The sequence below is a fragment of the Penicillium oxalicum genome, chromosome I (assembly GCF_001723175.1).
Source record: "Penicillium oxalicum strain HP7-1 chromosome I, whole genome shotgun sequence".
NCBI classification, from domain to species: Eukaryota; Fungi; Ascomycota; class Eurotiomycetes; order Eurotiales; family Aspergillaceae; genus Penicillium; species Penicillium oxalicum.
In genome coordinates this window covers 5,156,601-5,177,754 of record NC_064650.1, presented here as the reverse complement: position 1 = coordinate 5,177,754, position 21,154 = coordinate 5,156,601, and the positions used below count along the sequence as shown (strand labels likewise).

Sequence of the window (21,154 nt, the reverse complement as noted above, 5' to 3'; positions counted from 1 at the left end):
TTTTGTTCGATTGTCCCCCCCCCCAGCGTTGCATTTGATTGGTTTTGTTTACCGAGGATGATATCCGTGACACACTGTACAAGCTCATCTGAGAATCATCGTTTCACGAATACCCCGTATTTCTTTTATCTGATCACCACGAGAAAAGAAATTTCATTTCGAGAGAAAGTCAGCCACCGAACAGAAGATGCCTCTCATTAGAACCCAAAGAACGATCATAAGATCATGAGCGGTATTATCTCAATTCGAATCAAAAAGTAATGTTACAGTGTTGAGGATGAACCTGCCATATCCCTCGCTCTATCGCAACAAAAAATCACTAGAAACCTCTCGAACCAGAAGAGCACCTGAAAATCCGTATTCATACACGTCAACGACTGGAAAAGCACCAGTTCCGACAAAGCCCCCTCCTGTTTGACCATCATTGCAGTCGCAACAAACCCCCTAGTCGCTTGCGCAACCGGCCAAACCAGTCTCGGTTTGGCGCCTCTTCGAATTCCCGAATCAAGTTGTCATAATACTCTGGGTCACTCGCCGGATAGCGAATCTTCTGCGACAGCGGAAATTTGTTGGCAAAGCGATTTTCCAATAGTGCGGACAGAGCGTTCACAGAGGACTCGGAAATTGGAGGAATGGCTTTGGGTGCACCCTCGGATGTGGATTGGGATTGAGAGGGTGTGTTGGGGGTCTGATTCTCGCCGAGCTGGCGTTGAATGTACGTCTGCACGGAGACTGAAGCCGGTCGCACCGCATCTTTGGGCCAGTGCTGAAGGATGTGGGAGAGGCGAGTCTGAAGGGACCGCGGGTTGAGGGACTGGGTTGAGATTGTCAGTTCAGTTGGCTCGTTTTCGATCTTTTGCAAAGAAAGAAGTAAAAGGTCACGGGGTCCTATTGCGAGGCTCGCGGTTCAAGCGACAGTACAAGGCCATGCGATGCGTACCTGAGGTTTGGCCATGGTCAACAGTCGGTAAGATTGATGTGAGCGAGGTAGATGACGACTTGAGTCTTTGGGCACCGACACGGTATCAGTGTGGATGTGGTGGACCAGGCAAGACTGTAGTTTTACCACAGAGAGTCCTGACTGGGTCACAAGTTCGATGACATGAACTACTCTGCCACTTGCTGCGATCAGATCCGATCCACGCCAAGCCCGGCCCAGCTGTTGCTTAATCAGCGCACCTTTTGCCTCCGCCGGTCACGACCACTCAGCTGTGCCCGATCGGAACAGCGTAAGTCGTGACTGCTGAGGAGTCCCGGTACTTTACGTTCTGGCCTCGCCTCAGGCAGATCTCAGGCCACACCGGAGACTCCTCTTCACGGTCTCGACGCCGTGCCCATGATTCCCGGTGATTCTACAGCATATCCCACGTTCCGCCTGGCTCGGTCATTAGTCAAGTCTTCGTTCTCCTCCATTTCCCTTCCTCGCCCTCTTTCGATTTCGTTCTCTTTGCCGACCCTTTGCTGCCTCCCTGCGTACACACTCTTCCTGCCTAGCTCGTCATGAGCTCGCAGCGCTATCAACGGGTTCGTCATCCTCTCGTGGCCCCCTCATCCCGCTGATCCCCTTCTCACCAAGGTGGCTCCGCCTCGCCTTCGCTCACCCAAGTCGCGGTGACTGGACACGTTGAACTGATTTGGCATACTTGACATCTAGGTGAATGCCCAGGATGAAGATGACGATTCTCATTCTTATCCGTTAAATCCTACCCGCAGAAGCGACGGTCTTCCAAACTCTCCGCCTCCCTCGTTCCGTTCCGGATCTCGGTCGACTTCACCGTCTTCGCGACGACTTCTTCACAGCGACTCGGTCCATGATGACAATGATCAGACTTTGGCCGATGCCTTTGGTGATGGTGATGAGTCGGATGATGACGAGGAGCCCGACGACCGGCAGCGGTTGATGCGTGGCAGTCCGGACACCGGATCACATGGCGGCTATGGTCAGCCGGCACCGTCCGCATATTCTTCCTCCGATGCTCGAATAAATGGACAGGAACCACCTCGCATAACACCATTATCGCGCCGTCCAACAATCCTGCCGACCTTTACCACACCCACTGCGGGAAGCGGTCGGTCCGTGGCTCCGTCCAATGATGGAGTGTTCGCCAACTTGGCCGCCAAGCCAGAACGGGGCGAGAAGACTGAAGATTTGCCTCCGGTGAGTCTATTCCTAGTCCCATGTGCATGATGAATACCATGCTACATTTCCTCTCTTTCTCTGTGTATCTGAGCTAACAGAAAGTTGGTCGTCTAGTCTTACGAAGAAGCTGCTGCCGATGCGACCCCGCCCTATTGGGAGACGACGATCGTTGCGCCCGGCATCTCCTCTGATGAGGTGTATGTCGATGGGCTGCCGGTCGGGTCAGTCTTCTCCTTTGTGTGGAATGCCATGATATCCATGTCCTTCCAGCTGGTCGGGTTTTTGTTGACCTATCTCTTGCACACCACCCACGCCGCGAAGAACGGCAGTCGAGCGGGTCTCGGCCTCACGCTCGTTCAGTGGGGGTTCTATATGAAGGGTGGCAGTGACTCGTCTGGTGACGGTGGCAGTGACCAGTATGTCCCTCCACCGGATCCCAACAGCCACAATTTTGATCCCAACTCGGTGGGAACGGGCGGTGGCAGTGACGGCGGCGCACTCTCTGGTATCACCACCAACGAGTGGATCTCCTACGTGCTCATGATCGTGGGCTGGTTTATTTTGATTCGTGCTGTGAGCGACTTCCTCCGTGCCCGACGTCACGAACAGCTCGTGTTGCAGAGTCCCGATCGAGGATTGGGTGTACCAGTCATCGCGGAAGGAGAACGATCTGAGACCGTAGTCTGATGATGCTTGGACATTCATTAATTTCTTTTCTTTTATTGTTTTTTTTTGGACATTGGACATGGTTCATTCCCCAGGGCGTTTCTGTGATGGGTTTCCATTGGAGTTTTTCTTTGGGATTTTACATACATTCTCTCTCTCTCCCTCTCTTTACTCTCCGTCCTTTGCCTGATTGTCAGGCTCAATTCCCTTGCATTCCCGTCTCGTCAAATGAATCTCGTCGCCTAGGAGGGAACCTATTTTCTTTTCTTTTTTTTTGACTCGAGTGCGATCACCTGTTCTTCCTCAGAGCACGTGCCTTGGCCGTCTCTCATCATCTCTTTTGTCTTGTCCCAGACGTCGGATGTTGCTCATTCACCATTTCTGTAATTCTCACCGGCAGATACCAGCTGCTCAACCACACGAACGTTCTTTGGACTCAGATGTACTTGCTGTTCAATTTGACCATTACTCTCATCCTGTATGCGACCGACTTGTCTTCCAAATAGTTTTTTTTTGTCTTTTTCACTTGTCGACTCCTCTTCCTTTTGGACTCATACGACTCGAACCCGTCTCGTTCTTCTCTCCTAGTCGATCGTTTCGTCGGTGCCTGGCGACGCCACCGATGGACTGCGCCACACTACGCTCAATCTGGAGCTTTGGCCACTCCAGTCCACACTGCAAGAATGCCCATCTCCTTGCATCCAACGTCTCCAGTGCAGCCTAATTCCCGGCGTACGCATACTTGGGCTTCGTCATGCCTCTCATAGGTAGGGCGTCATATACTCAACTGCAGTTTGTGCCCCCAGTAGTAGAAGTTGGTGGTTGAAAGAATAAACAAGGCCCCATTCAATCTGCTGATGTGTAGAGCGGAAGTGCAGGATAGTCCAGTCGGCACTTACGTAGGACGACTCCATCACTGCGGGTCCAGTTCGTGACTGTCGCTCACACGACCTGTCGAGGTGCCCGTGTGTGTGTTGTGAGTTGTTTACTCCTTCGAGCTTGGCTTTGCCGGAAAGAATCCGGCCCTACATACTTTGCAACATCCCGCTCTCTTCGCGGAACCTCTGCACCAGTTTAGCTTTTTGGATATTCCACGTCCCATCGTCTTCAGCATTCAGCGTTTGACCGGACACTGCTCCTCCGCCGATTTTGGGGGCTACACCCCCGCGAGACGGCCCTGCCTTGTACATTTAAAGCATGTCTCCGAGTTCCATGGTCACCTCTCCACCCCCCGTCGAAGCTCGCTCGCTGTCGTCCATCACCGCCATCGCCGCCAATCCCCCCGCATATCCGCGCAATCCCACCCACGAAAAGCATGACCCCCTGGAGCTGTACATCGTGAGGGTGCCCGGCAGCCAAGGTGAGTCAACTCCCATTCCGCCGCGGAGGCTTGTCTCGTCTCGTCAGGACTGTGGCCTAGGTTTGACGTTGGCGATGTCGGCTCGCGCACAAAGAGAATATTGAAGACCCGATCTTCAAATGCACAGTTAGGATAAGCGCTAACTGCGGGATGCATGCATATGCGACAGATATCTTCCTCTCGCCCGTCAAGCCACCCACGAAATCGAGTGTCTCGGCGGAGGCGATCAATGCATCCCTGTATTACCTGCATGTCGCAACACCCGAAGATGATGCGCTGCTGGAAGAAGTGGAGCTCGAGCGCGAGAAGCAACGATCTCATGGGCAGGAGGGGTCGGGCGATACTGCGCAACGTGATTTTGCTCGGCTGAACAAGTTGCGCCGAAAACCGATCAGCCGTGAACACACATCTTCAGGCCCGGAAAGCGAGCCGAATGGTGGTGGTGCTGCGGCGCGGCGGCGGCCAAGGCACTGTTGCTGCCCGCGCAAGAGAAAGTCGGCCTGCAACCAGTGCCCCGCCGGCCAGTGCCTGGATCGCAGGCCTCCGCGGAAAAGGTACCCTTGGTCAGCGTACCGCAGATCACCACGACTATGACGGTACCTGAACTAGTCAAGGGTGAGCCAAGGGACGGGTCGGTGGACTCGGTCAACAACACAATTCCTCGACGACCGTTGCCCTCACTGCCCGCCAGTGAGACTCCTGTCCCTCAAGAAATCTCCATCAATGACGAGCAATCTAGGAAGGGGAATCGGTGGAGTACTTTTGCCAACCACGTGCAAAATGCACCGAGTCGAAGTAAAGAGGTGTGGAGAGAAAAGGTTGAGACCATGGCCGCTGGTCGGTATAGTCTCGATGCCAGTCGGCCGCAGTTACTGCCTCGTTGGTCGCACAACAGTTCTCGCTCACCAAATCGAAGCCCCGAGCAGTCTCCCAGCCGTCAGCCACGACCAGTACATGTCCATCACAGTGACGCAGGATTTCGCCTGACGCTGATCCGGCGCGATCCGACCTCTGGGACGCAGTGGAATGTGGCAACCATATCTACACCTCGGATAGATCGCAATGCCGTCGATATTGAGATTTCCACGCCTGGATACAATCGCTTTGCGGGGTCTCGCGAAACGCTCTCGTTAGCAGACCTGGCTGCGAATCTGCCACCGGGCATGTTCCAGTCACCAGGGTCTTCGATACCTGCGGCCATCAAGAACGCGTCGTCCAGCGGACATCCTCCACCGGGGGGGCAGTCGCAGCCATCTGGCTCAGGCAAATTCCGCCGTCAACTGTGCGTCTCGCGGCAATTTGGAGATCCCCACGGTGGCCCTCGCGGCGTCATGGATACGAGTACTGGGCATCTTCCTGAAGGATCCAAATTGAAGAGCGGGTACTACGTGTTCAATTCGCCCTGGAATGGCATCTGCACGTTCTCATCCAGCGTCAATGGCCGCAGTCTGAAATGCAAACACATGATCCCCACCCCTGGACACGTCTCACAAGGCGGCGGCGGCGGCGACGGCAACCAGGCAGTGACCGTTGCGGAGATTCGTTTCAACATGCCCTTCCAAGCGGCCAGTCTACATTATCAAGCCTCGCGTAGCCAGCACGCTCAACAGGGCAATCAACCTCATCCTCATACCGGAGCACCTCATGCCAGCCCCAGTGCACTTTCACCCCGTCACTTCCCGCGCCTGTCAAGCTCCGAATCCAACCCCAATTCCAAACGAAACTCCATCTCCCAACTTCTCACCACGGGCAAACTCACCCGTCCACGCGCTCAATCCGGATCCGGCCTCTATTCCCAATCATCCTCTCCAACCGATCATCCCCGCGCATCTTCCAGTCACGGCCAGCCCACACGCCGCACCTCCTTCCGATCCGCCTTTTCCCGCCAAAGCGAATTTCGGCACCAGTACCCGCCCTCACCGAACCAGAACCAGAACCAGCATCAGCACCACCTCCGCAGCGGGAGCACAAGCAGTGGAGGGCCCGACTCGGATGAAGATCGACTGGACTTTTCGTTGGCGCGGGAATTAGCAGGTGGTGGAATCCGAGGCAAGAGTGCCAAATTGGGCAAATTGGTCATTGAGGATGAAGGGTTGAAGATGTTGGATTTGGTCGTCGCGGCTTGTATGGCTGTTTGGTGGAGAGGGTACTACTATTGAGGCCTGGAGAGCCGAGCGCTGGATCGAGTAACTATGGCGCAGCAAGGGATCAAATTGCATGGAACGACTTTTATACGGCAGATTTCATCCACGGCATGATGACTTGGTAGGCGCAGCGCATCTAGGAGGTAGTCATGTTCTTTTGGCTCAAGGTTCGCTCTTGTATATAATTATATATATTTATATATATTTATATATATATATTGCTATAAACTTTCATCCCAGACCTTGTTTCAGTCCATGTCAAGCCCAGCCGGGGTCGGTTTCAACTATGCTATATAGTAAGGGAGGTGCCTGACTAGAGAGGGCATTGTTCAAGACGTTAAGGTGTTACCTTTTACCTCATCCATATCAATGATTCTTTGATTTCGTCGTCCATAGGAGGCACCTCTCTTTTTTATTGAATCTCATGAGTTCAAGCTGTTCCGGGCGTCAATTGTATGTACCACGCTCCCTCCCCCCCCCCCCTTCTCTTTCTCAACTCGCGTCTATTTATAAAGGATAATCCTTGTTTACCGCCCGGATTCGGCACACAGAGAAAAGGCTTCCTCAAAGGACTAACAACTAGTCATGTCACATGGTAGATTGGAACCTCCACTTCTGTTCCGAATCGCTGATTTGAGTGAGTTGAGGGGTGAGAGAGAGTATGTGTAACTTAATGGATTTGAAGTTGAAGAAATCCGGACATTTCATCTCCCCGATTCACGGTAGATCCATCTGCAAAGAATAGAATCAAAGAGATACATCTCTCATAGTTATCGTCCACTCTTTTTCGATGATCATCTAGTTTTTTCAAGAACAAAAAAAAAGGAAAGAGAGAAAGAGTAGACCGCCCGATAGAAAGGCCGAACGCATTGCAGCAACGCAACGGAACATGTACCTCGTTTTCCGCTGCAGATGAAAACAAGAGGCGAACATCATCTAGCTTAAAGATATACCGTCGTTGGGTCCAGACCCTGTCGAGCAAAAGCAAGCGCATTGCAGCCACACATTGCGCACGTACACGAGGATGATAAGAGAACAGGGCAAAAGACGAGCAATTCTGGAGGGGATTGAAGGAGTGACTAGGTTTTCAAGATGGGAAAGAATCAACCACAATCAATGCCTAGATATGGAAATGTCCAAAACGCAAAAAATTTTCAGAATCACCGGTGTACAGAGTCCATGCCGCGCTGCAGCGAAGCCTCCAAATCGTTCATATGCCCGCCGCCAGCGGCCGCCTCCTGAGGCTTAGGCTCCTCGGTCTTCCACATGCCTTGCTGGTGGTCGGGGATCGGGACATTGGCCGCCTGGGCAATCTGCTGTTGTTGGGCTGCATGGGCCTGAGATTGTTGGCGGACAGTGGCGCGGAACCGAATCACCTCGTCGAGGATCATCTTGCGCATTTCAGGGACATCATCCACCACTTCAAAGTGAAAGTCAAAGGTTGTTGGACAGGTCGGCTCGTCCGACGCATCGTGCCAAATGTGAAGGTAAGGGTGCTCCAGAGCCTCCTCGACGGAGATACGCGAGGAAGGGTCGAAAGCCAACATCCGATCCAACAGGTCCAACGCGTCCGGGTTGGCGTTGGGGAAGAGTCGCTGGAAGGGGATCTTGGGCATGAAAGGCAGATTACGGACATATTCCTGGGCGCGGGGCGATCCGATGCGGGCGAGAGTCTCCTCGTTGGGGGTGCCCAGGTAATGCAAAATCTGGTTCAACTGATCGACATAGTCACGACCCTTGAAGAAGGGTCGTCCACCGAGAAGCTCGGCGAGAATACAGCCCACTGACCAGACGTCGACTGTGGGGGACATACATTAGCTCCGAGCGCGGTCATGCTTCTCGTCCCCGGCGGACCTGTATGGCGGATGTAGGCAGGGACGGAGGGGGAGAAGAGGGAAAACTCCGGACGGGTGATACGTACTGGCCTTGGTGTAGCTCTGAAAGCTCAACATGATCTCCGGTGCACGGTACCATCTCGTCGCCACATACTCGGTCATATACCCGGCATTCTCCTCGGGGTCGATAGAGAAACCGCGAGCCAAGCCGAAGTCACAAATCTTCAGCTCACAGTCGGCATTGACCAGCAAGTTGCCGGGCTTCAAGTCACGATGCAGCACGTTGGCCGAATGGATATACTTGAGACCGCAGAGGATCTGGTAGATGAAAGATTGGAAGTGGGCATCGGTCAGAGGTTGACCGGAGCGGATAATTGCAGCCAGGTCACACTCCATCAGTTCTAAATCAATCATGGTCAGAACCAAAGATCCTAGCGCGGAGAACTACGAAACGGGGATTTTCGTACCCTCGTAGAGATATGTCTCGTTGAAGTTGTCCGGGCGGGGGATGTCCATGTCGTAAAGGCAGGTAATCTAGTATTCTCAGAGTCAGTCCAGCCGGACATTACCATGGGCATCGCGGGGTCCACGCAGGAGGCGGGGGGGTTGAGGGGGGCAGCTGCATACATTACGATGGCCGCGGAAGTGTTGCAGAAGCTTGATCTCGCGCAGGGCCCGCTTAGCCAAAATCTTTTTGCTGAAGACATTGGTGACTTTTTTGATGGCAACACCTTCGCCGGTCTGAATGTTGGTGGCGGCGCTGTGTGTTGGAAGTGAATAGGGTCAAGTTAGCCCGATGTGGTTGCCCCCTCGTACGAGCTCTCGGACTTGGATGCTTTCTTGCATCTCCGCCTCGAGACGGCATGCCAGGGTTCATCACTCACCAGACGATACCGTAAGCACCTTGGCCCAGCTCCTTGGTCACATTGTATTGTTCGTTCACGACGAAGTCCTGGTTAAACACCTTGAAGACCTTGCGACCCTGCAGATCGGCCATGGTGGGCGGGGTCTGTTGTTGTGAGGAAGACGGGCGGGGGAGTACAACGAGACACGGAAATTAAGGTTGACGGAGACAACAGAACGAGGCAGCGATCGGAAGCGGTTTGGTTTCTTTTTCGTGGCTGTGTTTTCGAAGGCTTCTCCCACCACGAGTGTCAAGAGAATGGACGCAACGATTGTACGATCCGCGTTCGAGCAGATGAACGGAGGCAATCACTCCCACGGAGGCTGAGGAGGAAAGGCCCAAAAAAAAGGGGGAGGGCTTTCAAAGAAGAGAGAATCGAATAGAGTAGAACAGATCGGTGAGGTTTTCTGGGGGCCTGGCACTGGCAGTGAAACCGTCGGAGTGGGAGGAGAGTGCGAGTGGAAAGAACGAGAGACGAGAGAGTCACGAAAGACACAACGTGATGACTCGGCGAAAAAGAGAAGGCGAGACGATGTGACTGTGATGAGAAGCTGAAGTGCCCCGCACTGCTCAGATATTCCTTTTCCCCCCTCCTTCTCGTCCTCCAATCCCTCCGTTTTCCTCGATGCTCCAGCGGACCACCGGAGTGGTTTCTTTGTTGGATCCTGTCAATGCATCATTTCTTTGCGGGACCAAGAGACGATGTTCATGAGACCCTGATCGGATAGACTCCCGTCGAGTTCCACGTCTCGGATCTCGTGCACGGTAGGCCGTCCGAATGCGTTCGGTGATCGAGTCTTTGCATTGGTGTCAATTCTCAATGACAGCCGAGCTCGATATCTCTGAAAGAAGGACCGTAGTCGACAGCTGTCGGTTTCCTTGCGCCGAGGGCATGGGTGGCCCCTTTTGATGCTCACGATCAAAGAATCCCTGAGGGCATCCGACTCCCGGGAAAGGTCCGAGGAGGCTGCAGCAATCATGCACAGGATGCAGGTCAAGTTCTTTCACTTGAAGATGAAGTCCCCCATGCACTGCTTTGTCCTCGAGTGGAGTCGTGCTATGCAGTATCTCTTCTCCTTTATTCCCTCTCACCTTGGAGCCTCCTGCATGAAGCTGCCGCTCGGGAACAAAGCCCACGAGGCTATCGCTCATCATCGTGAGAACCCTACAGGCCAGAACCGAAGCAGTTTATATCCTCTGAGCCTGACAGCTTGCACACAGCATAGAGTCAATTATGGCCGGAGAGATAAAACCACACCGATGAATTGATCAACCCCAACCAACGAGGAGCTGCTCATCGGCCGGATGGGGAAGCTCCACTCCTGTAGATCCCATGATGTGATACAAAATGAACATGTCATGTGGCTCTGCCTTGAGACAGAAACCCCCTACCCTGCAGCAAAGGCTGAAATACAACTCCAAGTGCCATCTTCATTGGAGTGACCTAGAGGAGATCGAAGCATACGGCTCCCTTCCCCCCATCTACAGTCTACGATTCAAGTGAAACAGTGAGGCTTGTGTTAGTGGTATATCGCTGATCGTGAATATTTCGACATTTATATTCGTAAGAGGTGGTTTGATGTCCCGGAGGCAATTGAAGACCAGTAAAAGTCATCACGATAGGAGAAACGAGACCAGCGCATGGAATCCATTCGCCGTGGGGGGAACTCTGCATCAGAAGGCTCCCTACAGTCTCGTCTCCAACCGGCGCTCCTTGCGCAAAGCCCGAATCTTTTCCCGAGCCTCGTCCAGTGGCACCATCACTCCCAGTTTTTGGGTGGAGGGGTCGTCGCGGTTGCGAATGTTGACCGAGCGGGACTCCATCTCCTGTTGTCCGACCACGAAGATCAAGTTGTACTGACTGACCTGTTGAAGAAGAGGGTAAGTGCATTGTCCACCAGCCAAAGCGGATTCCCTGGCAAAAGCTTACCTGCGCGGAGCGAATCTTCTTGGCCAAGGTGTTACCGGAGACGTCAACATCAACGTTCAGCTTGTCCTTGCGCAAGATGTCTTGCACTTCCAAGGCGTAGTCGTTCAGAGCAGGCATGACGGGCACAATCATGATTTGGCGGGGACTGATCCAGAATGGCCACTTGCCGGCAAAATGCTCAATCAGAATGCCCAGGAAGCGCTCGAAACTACCAATAATGGCACGGTGAATGACCACGGGACGGGCTCGACCGGGTGCGGGCTGGTTCGACTTCTCACCCTCCTTCTTCTCCCCATCTTTCTGCTCTGCTGACTCTTCTCCGGCCTTCTCCTTGCTAACGTACTCGAGCTTGAAGTTGATGGGCGCCTGGTAATCGAGTTGAATGGTCGCACATTGGAACTCTCGCTTGAGGGCGTCCGCAATAGTAATGTCGATCTTAGGACCATAGAAAGCTCCATCACCCTCATCGATGGTCCAGTCATTGCCCTTGAACTTAGTCATGGCCTTCTTCAGCTGATCTTCGGCAAAGTTCCAGGTCTCGAGATCACCGAGATACTTCTCAGGGCGGGTCGAAAGCTTCAGCTTGAAGGTGAAACCGAACAAGCCGTAGACGGTTTGCAAAAAGTCGAAGAGACCCTCGATCTCGGACATGATTTGGTGAGGCTCGCAGAAAATGTGCGTGTCGTCCTGGAAGATGAGTAGAGTTTAGTATACGCTAGAAACTCCACGATCAGTGGTCAGCAACTGGCTTTCTTACCTGCTGGAACTTGCGCACGCGGGTCAGGCCGCTGAGAGCCCCAGAGGCCTCATTACGGTGCAGAACACCGAAGTCAGCAATGCGCATAGGCAGCTCACGGTAGCTTCGATCACGATGACCGAAGAGAATAAAGTGTCCAGGGCAGTTCATTGGCTTCAAGGCCCATTCGCCCTTCTCCACGTTCAGTTTGAACATATCATCCGCGTAATGTTGCCAGTGTCCGGAGGTCTTCCACAATTCTGTAGAATACATGTTTGGCGACTGGATCTCCTGGTAGCCGCGCTTGCGATATTCAGATCGAAGAAGCTTTTGCAGAGCATTAAAGATGATGGTACCCCGGGGAAGCAAGAAGGGACTTCCTGGAGAGACGTCGTCAAAGAAGAAAAGTTCCTGCTCCTTGCCGATTCGCAGGTGGTTGCGCTTTTCAGCCTCTTCCAAGAACTTGAGGTGTTCAGCCATGGACTTCTTATCGGGGAAGGCGACACCACGAATGCGCTGGAGGGAGTCGTTGCTCTGGTCGCCGAGGAAGTATGCAGAGGAATTCTGTCGGGGAAAAATTATGAATTAGTTCTCTCTCTCACCCATATGCCCAAGCATTGGATTTTGGACTGACCTGAAGAATCTTGAAAGCCTTGATCTTGCCAGTGTTCTGAATGTGGGGACCACGGCACAGGTCAACTAGTGTTCCGCAGCGGTACACGGAAGCACCGTCACCAGCGGTGAGTTTATCCACGTAGTAGTTCTTATATTTGCTGTACGCGAACATCTTCTGGAGGTTTTCCTTCGAGACCCACAGTCGGTCGAAGCTCTGCTTCTCCTTGAAGATGCGCGAGGCCTTGGAATCAAGCGCTGGCCAGTCGGACGGGAGCACCACACGACTATCAAACATTGTTCATTAGCGCCGGCGCGTCGAACCCTAGTACACGACTGTTTACACACATACCCTCCAGGAATCGCCATGTCGTAGAAGAAACCCTGAGGAGTCGGGGGACCGTGAGACAAGAGACATCCAAACTCGCATTCGCAGGCCTCGCCGAGGGCGTGGGCGCTGGAGTGCCAGAACACATCCCGACCTTCTTGGCTGTGGAAAGAGACGAGCGAGACCGTGCAGTCGCCTTCCAAGGGTCGGTTGAGATCCCACAATTCTCCGTTGACCTTCGCGACGACAACGTCGGCGCTCACTTCCTTGGGTACGTCGCGCAAAAATGATCCGGGGGTGGTTTCGTAGGCCTTTGCGGGGACCGAGGAGGGGTTGCCATCGCCAATGTCGAGAGTCACGTTGATCTCGGGGTGCGGACGGTTCTTAGTCTCCTCGAGGTGTTGCTGCCATAGCTCTTCGAAGAACCGATTCCGTTCAATGAGCCAGTCTGGGAGAACTTCGGGAGCGGGGGTCTGCTTTCTCGCATTTTTTGGCGGGGCAGGAGCGCTACCCTCCGTCTGCTCAGCAGGCCGGACCGGCAAGTCTTGGGGGTTTTCGGAAGCCATGATTCAATCTCTCTGGGCGATTTCAGAGAAATTGACCTTGAAGAAGAAGGAAAGAGGGGCAGGTGGACTGGCTCGACAGGCGGCTTTCGTCCCGCTTGGAGGGGAAAATGACTGTTTCGTGAGGGACAGGCGGTGTATCATGTGACTCGAAACTGCCCTGGCTAGCGACGCTTGACCGCGATGAAGTTTCCACCACCCGAAAACTTCGTTATCTAAGATCACCCCCAACGACAACAACCTCAAACATGTCTTTCCGTGGGCGTGGTACTGGTGCGAATCGGGGCGGCTTCGGCGCCCGTGGTGGTATGTGACATATTCTTCCACAACATGTCGCTATGAAGACCCGGAGAGATCTAACGAAATTTTTTTCGGTGAACAGGCCGCGGAGGCTTCCAGCCGTCTTTCGGTCCCCCCGCCCAAGTTCTTGGTAATTCAGACTCAATTCATATGAGGTTTTCGCGATTGATGTTGATTATTGTCGATAGAGATGGGTACCGTCATGCACGCTTGCGAGGGCGAGATGGTTTGCGAATCGATCAACCCAAAGATTCCCTACTTCAACGCCCCAATCTACCTCGAGAACAAGGTACATGGCATTTCCGATGTAGAATGTCCATTTGATGTGGGTCTTTGAGCTAACGTCTCTTGATAGACCCCCATTGGAAAGGTCGACGAGGTCTTGGGTCCCATCAACCAGGTGTACTTCACCATCAAGCCCCAGGAGGGCATTGTCGCCACTTCGTTCAAGCCCGGCGACAAGGTCTACATCGGCGGTGACAAGCTGTTGCCTCTCGAGAAGTGAGCTTTTATCCAGTCTTCAACTAGAGAGCCATTGGGGACTTTTACGTGCAGCGCATACTGACAACGTCGTCATAGGTTCCTTCCCAAGCCCAAGCCTCCACCAGGTGCTGCTAAGCCCAAGCGTGCCGGTGGTGCCCGCGGTGGCCGTGGAGGTGCTCCCCGTGGCCGCGGCGGTTTCGGTGCTCGCGGTGGTGCTCCCCGTGGTCGGGGTGGATTCGGTGCCCCCCGTGGTCGTGGCGGCAGTGGCGGCTTTGGTGGTCGTGGTGGTGGCTTCTCTCGCGGTGGTGGTCGCGGCGGTTCTCGCGGCGGCTTCCGTGGGCGTGGTTGAAGTCCATTACTAGCTGACTAAACTTTCTTGTTATGGCGTTTTGGGGGATTTGGGAGCTATCTGCAGGAAAACTTTTTCCTTTCTTATCCTGATACAATTGCTGCTTCTGTGGATGCAGGCAGGGACTGTAAATTATATCCAGTCATACAAAAATATCTGGTCGTCCTCTTTGATTCCGTCGTTTTGTAGCTCTTATCCAGCTGTGTGAGAGATATTTGGCGCCCCCTCCTCCTCCTCCATGCTCTGGCAAGGGATCTCTCCGTCGGGGCCGACTCACCAAAATCAGTAGGCTCTTAGTAGGCTCCGAGGCAGTCGCAGTATCGGGTTCGGGCCGTTTAAACTTTTGTCCCCGTGTGGCTCAGGAATCTGTGGCGGGTGCCACTGTGCACCGCCCCCCCACAGTTACTGCCCATGTGCTTTTGGGAAATGACGTTGACCGCTCTACGACTGTGCGTCTGTCAACAACTCTTCGAAGCAGGATTACCGTCATCTTTCCTACCTAGTCCCGCATTTCCCAACCCTCTTTCAACTAATATCACCACCTCTCCCACATCTTATTTACCCAACTCTTTTGCGTGATTGTTATTCCTCCGAGCATGTCTCGCCGAAAGTCCAATATGGCCACAAGCAACTCAAATGGGGACGGGGGTGAGTCTTCGGTCAAGCTGAATTTGTTTGTGACTTTGTTAATTTGAGTCCTGCAGGCCAAGAGAAGCAGAAGATGCTTTTGTCCTCGGAGCAAGGTCACTTCAGTTTGGTCAAGTAAGATCGGCTTCGACCCAGTCTCTACGAGCGAGCTGTTACTGATGATGTTGTAGGGCTCTTCACCTGGCTGATCTGGTAACGGAGCTCAATGGTAAGGGTGTCTCTAAAAAATCCCACCACGGCATAGCGAACGAATTTTTGGTTAACTGAAATGCCGATATAGGTTTTTGTGGCGGCAAGTAGTCCTTATGGTACTAGCTCAGGGCTTTGCTAATACCAGAATGTAGTCATGTCCGTCTTCTCCTCCATGCGTTATTGCCTCGGCGATCCGTCTGATTACGGCGCGTTGTGGGCGGCTCTGGGCTTCATGCCATTCGGTCTTTTCTTTGATTTCATGGACGGCAAAATTGCTCGGTGGCGGAAGAAGTCCTCGCTTATGGGCCAGGAGCTTGACTCGCTCGCTGATTTGGTACGAGTATCTCCCTCACTTGATACGAACATATTTGTCTCTTGTCCACTGTCAACTGACTCTCGACACTTCCCAATGCAGATCTCTTTCGGTCTTTCCCCCGCCGCTGCCGCCTTTGCCATGGGCATTCGCACCCCGTTCGATCACTTCCTCCTCGCCTTTTTCGTCCTCTGCGGCTTGACCCGCCTGGCCCGTTTCAATGTTACCGTCGCAGTACTGCCCAAGGACAAGACTGGGAAGTCGAAATATTTTGAAGGCACTCCCATCCCCACGACTTTGTCTATTGCTTCTCTCATGGCTTATTGGGTTTCCCAGGGCTGGACCCATGAAAACATTCCTCTTGGCGTCGTGGCTCCGGGTACCCCCTTCGAGTTCCATCCTGTGGTTCTCTTGTTCGTGCTTTCTGGCTGTCTGATGGTGAGCAAAACGATACACATTCCTAAGCCTTAGACGGCAAAATGTTCAAACCCTGCTGGTCGGAAACGACCATCGACGATTGATGACCCCGGAGCTCACCTGGACTTGCTCATTCTCATTAAGAGGGTAATGGGAAGACCACGGAGGGACGGTTGGTGACGCACTGTGCATTGGGAAGGCCCTGATTCACCTGAAGCATTCATCTTTTGGGTCGTTCATCTGTAAGGTGTGTGAGCCTCCACGGCCACGGGCCAGGCAGTCATGTATATAGACGCGGACCCCCTGGGACGCTGAAGCAGCAAGAGAATTGATAATTGAATGCCTTATTATTTTGAGCATGTGCTGCACTCAAGAGACTGGTGAACAGGCATCAGGCCATGGGCGACTCCATTTTTCTTACGGGCGTCGGCTATATTTCCGGTAACTTACGTGACCGACTTTAGCAGGGAACTGACCTTGGTAGCGACACTTGAGATAGACTGGAGGGGTTGGAAGTCTAGGTATCGACCCTGTCGGGGATCAAAGGTGAGATTCAACCCGCGCTTTATCCATTCGGGGGCCGACTGTATGTTTACGTAGCGGAGAGATGTGACGGCAGCCATAAATTTAAAATAGCGTAGGGACTTAAAGTTAGAATCGAGATCTATACTCTCTCGTCAAGTCCACCCTACTTCGAACTAATAACCCAGTAGGAGTTCACAAAAGACCCCAAGGATATAGGATCAAGTGCCACTGATATAGAATGGCCCTAGGGACTTGTGGAAACGATGCCAAACACTGTCGCCTTTGGTGTCAGGTGGGAACGACCACCATTCTACTGAAGCGATGCAGATGGCTTTGCTCCCCCCAGTTGCTGAGCCCAGGGCTCATTCCCTTTTGCCTAAACCAGTCAAGCAGCTATCAGATGCGTGGTCTTCCCTCTGCCCTAAAAGGTCTGCCAATACACTACTCCCCATTCTCGCTCTGCTATCTTGGCCAATCGCGATAGGCTTCATCTCGATTTTGATGTGGGTCTTCAGCCACATAATCTTCAGGGCTGCATGGATGATCTGGTCACCGACTCGTTTTTGCAGCAAAGATGCGTCCCCGCATCTGATGCTGATCGCAAACAGATCCTGCCGTATGCGCCAACCGAGCCGATCCGAGCGTATCTCGCATGCATCGGAGGCATTCTTATTACTATCTTATATTCACGTTTGCTTCTAGGACAGAGGACATACTTTCTATTTGCTTATTTCGGACCCCCTCTGGGTCTTGTTGCGCTGAGCCCGTGTGCCTTGGAAGTTACCGGACTGGCTATCCATCCTATCTGTAGAATGCCCTTTCCTAACTGGCTCACACTTCCATGGGTCAGTTGGGTCAATTTCTGTTGGCTTGCGTCTTCTCTCTTCAATCTGGTCTCTAGCTGACCCAGAAGCTGACCCAGAGATCTCGTGTTGGCTGGGATGATCGTCGTGGTTCGCCCCACAGAACGTGCCCTCGCACATGCTATTCGTGAGCGACAGATTCAGCATCATGCACGATCCACTGCTTGGGTGTGTGTTGTTCATGGATCCCCTGTCTCACGACGACTGGCCCATCACATTTTACCAGACCTCCACGAACTCGTGGCTGGCTGATGTGCCGATGGTGATGGCGATATCGACGATCAATACTATGTTCGTTGAGCTAGACATGATCTGTAGGGAAATGGAAAGGTACATTCCTCTACACCTCTATCTCTGGCTGGGCATCTATAAAACGCTCGGATTCCACTGATCTCTGAATCATGGTCTTTCGTTTTCCTTCTTCCAGGCATTCGATATCACACTCTCAATTGATCATATATTGAGACTGGGGAGAATCTGAAAGGAATCGACAAGATGAGCGAAACAAAAAGTACGACCGCCAGACCTTGCTTTGAGTCTTCTTGCTAACGATGGTGTCACTTGCAGTCATTCTAGCCATCCAAAAGTATGACGCCGGAAGCGGAAAAAGAACGCCAATCTCGAGGGCTCTCCTGCCTCAGAAGTTCAAGGATGCTGCTCTCGAGCATATCCGTTGGTATCTGATTGATCAAAGTCCGCTGCCCAAGGATTAGTATGAGCCCCTCGCGTTCGGAGTCCGTGTCTCTTCGCAGCTTATAAGCCATGACAGTGTGAGGTACAAATTTTGTGATAAGGATGGCGCCGAAGTCGCCGAGGACACCAACTTTGACGTCTACCTCCAGATGAATAAGATCGAGGACGGCGTAAGTTTGATCAGTATGATGATAAAAAGAGGTCCATGCTGAGCCGGACAGGATACCTGTGATTTGTTCTTCCTCGCCCCGGGAAGCAATATGACGGAAATTGACGGCGACACTGCTGCGTTCTTGAAAGAACGTCTCGACCTAAGCCTGGTACGATGGCCACACCACTAATGGCAGTAACTGTGAGACTGACAATTTTACAGTCGGATCGAATGCCTTTCTTGAAGCCGACGTTGAACACTCTCACTTCATCAATCAAAAAAGATGATTGGAAAGCGTCCGCAGGGAAGGCAGACACGTAAGGACGGTCTCTGTTAAGAGCTCATCTAATGTACTTGATTCACTGACCACTCTCCAGATCGCGCCGACATGAATGAGCAGCATGGGGGATCGTGATGCGCAATAATGACCTGCTCAACGGTAAATTCTTCGAAGGCGGAGGTGCTAATGACAAGCTCCAATTGCCGACGAGCATTCGTCGGGCTAGATACACTGGTAAGTCGACAACCTGGCTTCAAGTCTCCCAGATTATCTTGAGACTAATTGTTCGATTCTCCCAAATCAAGCGTTTGCTCTGAAGGAAAGAGTTATTCCAGAGTACAATGTCACTTTCCAGATTGCTAAACCGCCACCTGGCCAGCTGAAGCAGCCCGAGGTAGTTTCCCTCTGTCTCACCATCCTTTTCAATCTCAAAATCTTCAAGGAACTGGAGTGCTGACGGAAATTAGCTCAAATTCCGCATCCCTCGATTCCAGATTTGTGATGGCTCGAGAGTTGAGGTCTTCGAGACTCAGACCTCGATCGCCGAATCTTTGGCGTCCAACGCATTCAGCCAGACTACGGTTGAAGCAGCAGCGTGAGTTCATCACCAAATTCTACGTTCTATCAAATCAATCTAGAGAATTACGGATCTGACCATCGGAGTAGAGGTGGAGGAGCCTTCGGTGTGAGTGTGGGTGTCAAAGCAGGGGCCACGACCTCGGAGTCGAGCTCGTTCGCCCAGTCATCTCTCAAGAATGAAAGTCGAATGCACGTGGCTTATCTGGTAAATAACTTGACAAAAGGCCTCCCTCTCCCTCTCGCCTAGATACTGACACATGTTGGCTAGTTTCCTCGTGTTGAGATCTTCTTTGACGCCGAAGATCTCGAATTGACTGCCGAATGCATTGAGCACTTGGAGAAACTGCGCGACCCGAAAGCAAAGAAAGAAGATGCGGATTCCTTCTTCCATAAGTTTGGTAGATTTTATCTCTAGTGGAAGACGTGCCTTTGGGGGTGAAAGCTAATCCACGTATCGTAGGGCACGTGTTTGTCCCTCATGTTCAACTAGGTGGCCGATTGCATTCGGTCGAGTCGACGGAGAGTATTGCCGGATCCACGGCTCAAGAGAAGGCATCAGCACTCAAGGCCGCCGCCAGTGCATCCGTGTCTGGATATGGCTTCCAAGCGTCGGTGAGCGCGAGCCATGAGACGACAAACAACTCGTCGACCGAGCGGTCCCAGAGCAGCTCGAGTCACTCAATCACCTGGCATGCGGACGGCGGTGATACCTTGTTGTGTAACAAGTGAGTCCCTCTTCTTTGAACATGTGGGGTCTTCGCAGAGAATACTCGATATTGACAACAGGATTTAGCCCCCCTGCCTGGTGTCCTACCGTCCACTCTTTCTACAACTGGCGAGTGATGAACGTGAGTGAGCTTCTTATCCACCAAAATGACCTTTGCAAGGACAGTATTTGACAGATAAAAAGCAAATCGGCATGGTGGACATCGTCCAACTCATTGGCAAGATGAAAAAATGGGAAGATATCCCGGGTCGAATCGAAGACATCTACTTCAGTCGAGTTCAATTCCTGCTTGACCAATTCGGCGAGGGACAGGCTAGCAAACCTTACCTCGGCATCATCGGCAACGGTAAGTGATTTGAGAAACACCAGCCCGAGGGCCATAAATATGGCCCTTTCTTTTGGATTACCAGTCTCACACACTAGCCAGAGGAGTACCTCGAACGACCAGAAGCCGGTGGAGGAAACTACTCGCGACGTGCTAAACGCCACGTGCTGAGCAAGTGCCAGACTCTCGACGGTCACATGAAAGCCACTCTCGAGGTCTACGCGCTACGACACCAGTTGATTTGGGAGCAACACTCGGGGACAAAAGAGCTCGTTCCAAGGGTATGATCAATTGTGCCTAGTGATACATAGGAGGCGTGCATCCCACTAACTATTCACAGTTCAAATACGGAACGCAGTATCCCCTCCGTTTCAACGTCCAGAACGGGGATCGTTTTGACTTTTACAGTGTGCGTCGAACAACCGCCGCGGAGCACTACCAGAACGAGAATGTTCTCTACGCCGGCCTGAACGAGGAACCAAACGTTTTGATTACATTCCGGAAGATGAAAGTCGACCCTAAGAAAGAAGGCCACTTTATCGAGGATAATGATGCGGCCCAACGTGCCGAGCAGATCGGTTCGCAGGACCGGGTCCGCCTCGACTTTTATGATATCCAAAGCAGGGAGCATCTTGGCTGGCTGCAGAACAACCCGGGTTTGGCCATTTTGAAAAACGAAAAGCAGTTGACTGACTCTGAGCGGGCCTACCGTTTCTCCTATATCTAAGGTTGCCTCTCGTCATAGTTCGTGAAAGGTTGGAATCTCTGTGAGATCACGGCGAGAGCTGGGGGCCAAATTCAAGTTGAGTGATACGTATATTCACACTTGACCTGGCAGAGCAGGTGTATCCATGCCCGACTCTAATCGTACCAATTTTCTGCATACTTGAACAATCGCTTACAAGAGTATCTTAGACCATATATGTAGGGGGATTTTTGAGAGTAAATGACCAGGCCTGTACGACCTATTCGTCTCCAACCTACATACATACATACTACAACGGTAAAGTCCCCAAATCCTGGATGGCCTTCCGATGGATGAAAGGTTCCACTGTAAACTTTTCCAGCGTAAAGTGTTGGTCACGTGGATC

The 21,154-nt window shown here is 52.5% G+C and overlaps 9 protein-coding genes across 9 annotated transcripts; 6 read left to right on the top strand and 3 right to left on the bottom strand.

Moving 5' to 3' along the window:
• Positions 1–421: 421 nt before the first annotated feature.
• On the bottom strand, positions 422–955 carry POX_a01708 (uncharacterized protein; the record flags this gene model as incomplete). Its single annotated transcript, XM_050110633.1, has 2 exons — positions 422–814; positions 941–955. 2 exons carry the CDS (start codon positions 953–955, stop codon positions 422–424), a joined length of 408 nt encoding a protein of 135 aa, XP_049974401.1.
• Positions 956–1,500: 545 nt separating this feature from the next.
• Positions 1,501–2,827, top strand: POX_a01707 (uncharacterized protein; the record flags this gene model as incomplete). Its single annotated transcript, XM_050110632.1, has 3 exons — positions 1,501–1,524; positions 1,655–2,158; positions 2,255–2,827. 3 exons carry the CDS (start codon positions 1,501–1,503, stop codon positions 2,825–2,827), a joined length of 1,101 nt encoding a protein of 366 aa, XP_049974400.1.
• A 1,176-nt stretch (positions 2,828–4,003) lies between these two features.
• Positions 4,004–6,325, top strand: POX_a01706 (uncharacterized protein; the record flags this gene model as incomplete). The annotated part of the gene is made up of 3 exons (XM_050110631.1): positions 4,004–4,166; positions 4,336–4,540; positions 4,582–6,325. The coding sequence occupies 3 exons, from the start codon at positions 4,004–4,006 to the stop codon at positions 6,323–6,325; spliced, it is 2,112 nt and encodes a 703-aa protein (XP_049974399.1).
• Positions 6,326–7,470: 1,145 nt separating this feature from the next.
• On the bottom strand, positions 7,471–9,142 carry POX_a01705 (Mitogen-activated protein kinase spm1; the record flags this gene model as incomplete). The annotated part of the gene is made up of 5 exons (XM_050110630.1): positions 7,471–8,108; positions 8,232–8,546; positions 8,613–8,679; positions 8,773–8,905; positions 9,030–9,142. 5 exons carry the CDS (start codon positions 9,140–9,142, stop codon positions 7,471–7,473), a joined length of 1,266 nt encoding a protein of 421 aa, XP_049974398.1.
• Positions 9,143–10,735: 1,593 nt separating this feature from the next.
• On the bottom strand, positions 10,736–13,221 carry POX_a01704 (Threonine--tRNA ligase, cytoplasmic; the record flags this gene model as incomplete). The annotated part of the gene is made up of 5 exons (XM_050110629.1): positions 10,736–10,915; positions 10,980–11,666; positions 11,737–12,279; positions 12,350–12,614; positions 12,680–13,221. The coding sequence occupies 5 exons, from the start codon at positions 13,219–13,221 to the stop codon at positions 10,736–10,738; spliced, it is 2,217 nt and encodes a 738-aa protein (XP_049974397.1).
• A 245-nt stretch (positions 13,222–13,466) lies between these two features.
• Positions 13,467–14,350, top strand: POX_a01703 (H/ACA ribonucleoprotein complex subunit GAR1; the record flags this gene model as incomplete). Its single annotated transcript, XM_050110628.1, has 5 exons — positions 13,467–13,524; positions 13,601–13,648; positions 13,707–13,807; positions 13,874–14,019; positions 14,098–14,350. The coding sequence occupies 5 exons, from the start codon at positions 13,467–13,469 to the stop codon at positions 14,348–14,350; spliced, it is 606 nt and encodes a 201-aa protein (XP_049974396.1).
• A 596-nt stretch (positions 14,351–14,946) lies between these two features.
• POX_a01702 (CDP-diacylglycerol--serine O-phosphatidyltransferase) lies at positions 14,947–15,974 on the top strand (the record flags this gene model as incomplete). The annotated part of the gene is made up of 5 exons (XM_050110627.1): positions 14,947–14,998; positions 15,055–15,112; positions 15,169–15,206; positions 15,343–15,524; positions 15,606–15,974. The coding sequence occupies 5 exons, from the start codon at positions 14,947–14,949 to the stop codon at positions 15,972–15,974; spliced, it is 699 nt and encodes a 232-aa protein (XP_049974395.1).
• Positions 15,975–17,803: 1,829 nt separating this feature from the next.
• On the top strand, positions 17,804–18,548 carry POX_a01701 (uncharacterized protein; the record flags this gene model as incomplete). Its single annotated transcript, XM_050110626.1, has 6 exons — positions 17,804–17,819; positions 17,876–18,020; positions 18,078–18,171; positions 18,223–18,321; positions 18,375–18,469; positions 18,530–18,548. The coding sequence occupies 6 exons, from the start codon at positions 17,804–17,806 to the stop codon at positions 18,546–18,548; spliced, it is 468 nt and encodes a 155-aa protein (XP_049974394.1).
• An 18-nt stretch (positions 18,549–18,566) lies between these two features.
• Positions 18,567–20,790, top strand: POX_a01700 (uncharacterized protein; the record flags this gene model as incomplete). Its single annotated transcript, XM_050110625.1, has 10 exons — positions 18,567–18,666; positions 18,738–18,826; positions 18,900–19,027; positions 19,099–19,216; positions 19,280–19,409; positions 19,472–19,736; positions 19,805–19,859; positions 19,922–20,084; positions 20,166–20,344; positions 20,404–20,790. The coding sequence occupies 10 exons, from the start codon at positions 18,567–18,569 to the stop codon at positions 20,788–20,790; spliced, it is 1,614 nt and encodes a 537-aa protein (XP_049974393.1).
• Between the last annotated feature and the right edge of the window lie 364 nt (positions 20,791–21,154).